General features: G+C 28.1%; 1 protein-coding gene across 1 annotated transcript; it reads right to left on the reverse strand.

Annotated features, from left to right (window-relative positions):
* Nucleotides 1–729: 729 nt before the first annotated feature.
* LOC111691352 lies at nt 730–2,704 on the reverse strand (the record flags this gene model as incomplete). The annotated part of the gene is made up of 2 exons (XM_023454004.1): nt 730–775; nt 1,275–2,704. Coding segments are annotated over 2 exons (1,476 nt in total), but the record flags the coding sequence as incomplete, so codon positions are not given.
* Nucleotides 2,705–5,377: the final 2,673 nt, after the last annotated feature.

A 5,377-nucleotide genomic window follows, 5' to 3' on the forward strand; every position in this document is an offset into this window, starting at 1 on the left:
CTTTGTTCGGTTCAAACATAACTTTCTTATTGAAAACTAAAATTAACATTTCATTGTTTTAATTATAAGCTTCTTTTGAAAATCATTAACGATTCAATGGAATACTATTATTCTATATTCTATTAACAATTATTGTTTTAGCATTAAACTATCGTTCAGTCAATTATAAGACATTTTGGACAAAAGTTGTAATATTTTTGAAACATATACATTTAACTATTGTTCTAATGATAGGTTATTATTGTTTGCAGTATAGGATATTATGAAATGTATACGTTTTTATCATTGTCACATTTACATGAAGTTCTCGATGCAATTAGAACTTGTATTTATTTAATTATAGGAATTAATTATAAAAATACTAAAATGTGGCGTCTTTATGCAATTTTAAGGAGGCTATTTCATATAAAGTTTTCTTATCAGAGCCCCATTTAAAAAGTTAGAGCTCCTTTTAGGTAGGAGTACAAATCAAGTTCTTTAAATTTTTTTTTCAAAAATGGAAGAAAATAGAGAAACAATTTTGGCAGAAGCGTAGTACTAATAAAATAACACTATATAATTTAAAAGTCAGCCAGGTTAGCATTAGTTTCTGCCAAAATTCGTTTCTCTATTTGCATCATTTAAAAAAAAAATAAAAAAAATCAGTTCTACTCCTACCTAAAAGAAACGGCCCTTGTTTAGGGGAAGCTCGGATAAAAAATTCTTATAGCCTGCCTCCCTAAAGGTTGCCTAAAGCTCCCACAGTTTTATTTTTTCTAACCATTTCCAAGATATCCTATAAATTAAATTTTTGGATTATAAAACATTAAAAAGCATGTAAGTAAATGAAATTTTATTTTTTTTAATATGTGAGTACATAAAAATAAAATATATATATATATAAAAAAAAAATATATTAACAGTAAACTATACCTAAACATTCTGTTGCAGCCCTAGAATGGTCAAAATACAAACATATGCATAAAAAATACAATCTTTATAAAACAAAAAACTTAAATGTTTTCTTCATCATTGCAGGGGTCATGAGGTGTAATTATTATAAGAATCTGTCTAGTGTTACTAGATTTAAATTATTTAAGCAATGGACAACTTTAGGGGAACAATTAATAGAATCTAGTGGAACAGATATGTATTTATTAGTATATTTGATTATATGAGCTTTATAGTGATCACTTATTCCCTCCACTTTTAATTTTTCGCATATTACATACATTATCCTCGTGTTCTCTTGTAACACTAAAATATGTTTAATCATAGCATATTCATTTTCAAAATTGATAACATGAGATATATTAAATTTTATTCCATTTTTTTCATACCACTTGACTTCGAAGAAGTTGTTTTTGTAATAGTTAATATCAAAATTGTTTTCGAATTCATAATCTGAATAATTAACTGATTGAAAAGTTGGTTTACTTAAAGAAGTACGATCGTCCAAACCAGTTTCCGAAATACATCTGCAACCAAATTGCATTTGACATTTTTTAGCTATAGTTAATGGAATATTTTTACGAGTTTGTACGCTGTTTGCAATTTTTTTTAACTCTCTGTGTTTTGCCTCAAATCGAAAGCTGGATGTTTTACAGAGAGGTCCCACTTTTCTAATAATAGAGGGATAGTGTAGTAAAAAATGATGTTTTGGTTTAAGGTTATTATTCGGAAATAAATCTACTAAAGATTGAAGATATTTTGAAATTATATTTTTTAAATGATCTACGGCAGTCCAACTAATTTGAGGTTTTAAAACAAAGTCAGTAACTTCAAGTAAGTTTTTATACAATGCCCAAACAGGATCGTCATGTGGAACAAAATCTCCTATTATAAACCTGAAATTTTTGACAAAACAACTCATCTCTGCCGCAGAGAAAATGATCATACCTTTATCTAGATGTTCTTGTTTAATATCTGGAGGATAGTTGTTTTCCAAGTTATCAAAATGAAAATATCGAAGCCTTGAATTAAGTGTATTGATAGAAAAAAAGTTGTGTTTTATAAAGTAGTTTATGAATAATGCCATATCGTACCTATGAATTCCTTCAAATAAATCGTGCATGATATCTACAGAGTGATTGTCATAAACATGAAAATATTGCAGTTCATTCCAAACACAAATATCCTTTATTCCGAATGTTTTGTTAGATAAGTGACATTCATAATCACCTCTATTACGCTCGTCAAATTCGTAAAGTTGTGTTTGATGTTTAGTTACAGATTTATGGGATGTACAAAATCGACAGAAGTAATTTGCAGAAAAACTCTCAACGAAACCAAATACAGAATTTAGTCCTAGGTTGTCACCTACAATTAGAATAACAGCAAAAAAAATTTTAAGTTTTTGATTATTAAGTTCAATTTCAAGGCCATTTTGTTCTAAATATTTAAGGTCTTCCAGTAAACAATTAAAAATAACTTTATTGCCAAATTCGCTTCTCTCAGAACTATGAAATAGTAATGTTAAGAATATGTTTTCCAATCTGCTAATATATTCCGGAGGAATTGAGGCAATTGTAAAGTATACAGCACCGACTTTGTAAATACCTGCGTGACTACCTAGTGGATTGCAAGTTTCAAAGTCATCAAAATATATAAACAGGGGAAATGTTGTCTCCTTGGTAGATTGTAGAATTTCTTCCCACAGGCTACCATTTAAAATATTTGACAAAATTGTTCCTTCAGATCCGCTATTTTTTGAAATATAACTATTTTCATGATAATTTAAAATTTTTTTTAACACCCCCGGAATTTTTAAAAACCTTTCAAGTGTTTGGGATGGTGGTATGAAAGTACAAGTGCGATTTTTTAGAACCAATGACGTCTCATTATTTTTTCTGGAAACAGCTTCTGTTGAACCAATAATTACTGGAATCGGTGTTATATATTTAGTAGATTGTTCTAATAGCTTAAGTCTTTTATAGTCAGAATTAACTGTATTAAAACTTAATAATATTTTATCAATTAAAGTTCTTGCTCTCTCTAAACAATTATTGGTTACTTCATTATTAATACTAGTATGACTGTTCAACAGAAATTCTTTCAGTATATCAAAAAACCCAAAATTTAAAAATTCCTCAAACCAATTAATAATTTTTTGAATAAAACTACGAGGAATTGCTAGCTCCATGTTTAATTTAGCCATAAATTCCAAAACTGCTTTATGTAGTATAACTGTAAATTCTTCGGATTTTTCAATAATATTGAAAGAAACTACCTCCTCAAATTCGTTACTACTGGTAGAAGGCTTATTTTCTTTTACAGTTATTTGTGAAATATTATGTGATTTTTTTATGGTACCAATTATGGTAATGTTTTCTGATGAATTGTGTGTAGTAATATGTTTTTTAAAATTATCCCTTCTTGTAAATGATCGGTTACAAATTGGACATTCATAGTTATATCTCATATTATGTGCATATTCTAAATGATGAACGAACAAATTTAAACCACCGATACTTTTATTGCAATAATTACACCTCATGGCTTCCATTTTTCTCTAATCTAAAATCTTTAACAAATCGGATATATTTAAAGTATTGGTATCTGACGGGATAGGAATATCATATATTACTTTTTGAATCAGTAACCAAATGTACTCTGATTGTACTGGGTACTTTATATTCAGGGCAAAGAAACATTTAAATAGCAAATCTAATCCTTTCAGAACACTTTGAACATGAAAATGTAATTTGTCTATTACTATATAAGTATTACGGACATCAGAAATCTGTGGTCCTTCCACAAGCAGGTAGGGTTGAACTTGGCGGTATATTTTACGTTTTTCAGCTTTCTTAATCTGACTTTCTATTTTAAGATCTATGTCACCAGGAAGCTGCAATTAATTTTTATTGATTATAGACAAAAATAATACATTTTCTTTGTGGATGATTATTATAATCATGGAGTTTTCTTTTTATAAAAATCTGACAAGTAATATTAGAATTTTTGAAATTCAATACAATCTGATATGTTCAGACTCGTACAACATTTGTAATTTATCATAAAAGTACATACTGTAATTGCCTTTTTAGTATAAAATATTGAAATCATGTTTTTAAACTACATTGTTAAATATTAGTACCACTACAAGTAAACTCAAAAAATAAAAAAAAAAAACAATGGAAACATTTAATACTAGGTACTTAATAAACATCTTCTTGAAAAAAAAACAAAAACTTACATTGACATGCACAATGAGACCTTCTACGGATTCGTTTGTGGTGAATTTCCAGCGGTCTTTTCCCACTTTGGCCCTGCTCCTCGGAGGAATTAATCTTGGCAACAGTGATATTTGTAAAAACACCTTTGAATCTGAAAACAAATAAAGGATTAAACACAGGAATAATTTTTTTTGTCGTTTATTGTATCCTATTTTATTATCACTCAATAACGCAGAAAATACAGATGCACAGAATCAGTGATATTTTTAAAAATATAACTAGTTACCTTCAGAAAGGTTTTCAAAATTTGTTTCCAGAATATTAAGGAAATCCTGTAGTGTATTGTCCCTCGTATTAAGTTCTGCACACTTCTTCTTCTGTTTTAATATACTTTCAAAAAACAGGTCCCATTTAGATAATAACATTAATTCCTTTCCAGGATGAAGATATTTAAAATCGGCTTCAATCTACAAAACAAAAAATGTTCCATTTATGTTTTAATAAAAAAACATCTGCACACATTTTGAATAGGTGTAGAGAGATCTAAGGTATTTGTCTAAGGCAATGTACATTTTTATATACAGATTATTGAATAGGTATTTAAATTTTAATTCTTGGTTTTAAGTATTTTTCAGATTTTATGGTATTAAGGTAANTTGTACTAACCAAATTTGGGCAGAACATAATATAACTATTTGGATCAAATTTAGGAAAAAATCAATTTTGACCAATAATTAGGCCAGTTTTCACCCAAATAGTGGATTTTCAGAGAAATATTGATGTCATGGATTTTTACTAATGGCATTGTGTTCAGCGCCCCAAATACTACGAAAATGATATATTTGGAGAAAATTTAGGAAAAATCAGTTTGTGTCCTAATTTATTCGTTTCTATAAAAAAACTGCATTTTTCTAAATTAATTTTTAATTAATTAATTTTATGAAAAACTTTGCGAAGCCTAAATAAATGCTGTTGAAGGTAGAACCTGTGACTAAAATATCATCCGTAAAGATTACTACACCTTCTAATTTTCCAAAAGTTACCTCCATTATTTTTTGAAATATGCTAGGACTGGATGCAATGCCATATGGGAGTCTATTATACATAAAAAGTCCTTTATGAGTATTAATTGTACAAATTTGTTTAGAATTTTAATCAAGTTCAAATTGCAAATATGCTTGTGACCAATCAATTTTGCTAAACAGAACACCACCGGATAAGTT

Source organism: Anoplophora glabripennis, unplaced genomic scaffold, assembly GCF_000390285.2.
Source record: "Anoplophora glabripennis isolate ALB-LARVAE unplaced genomic scaffold, Agla_2.0 scaffold202, whole genome shotgun sequence".
Classification (NCBI taxonomy): Eukaryota; Metazoa; Arthropoda; class Insecta; order Coleoptera; family Cerambycidae; genus Anoplophora; species Anoplophora glabripennis.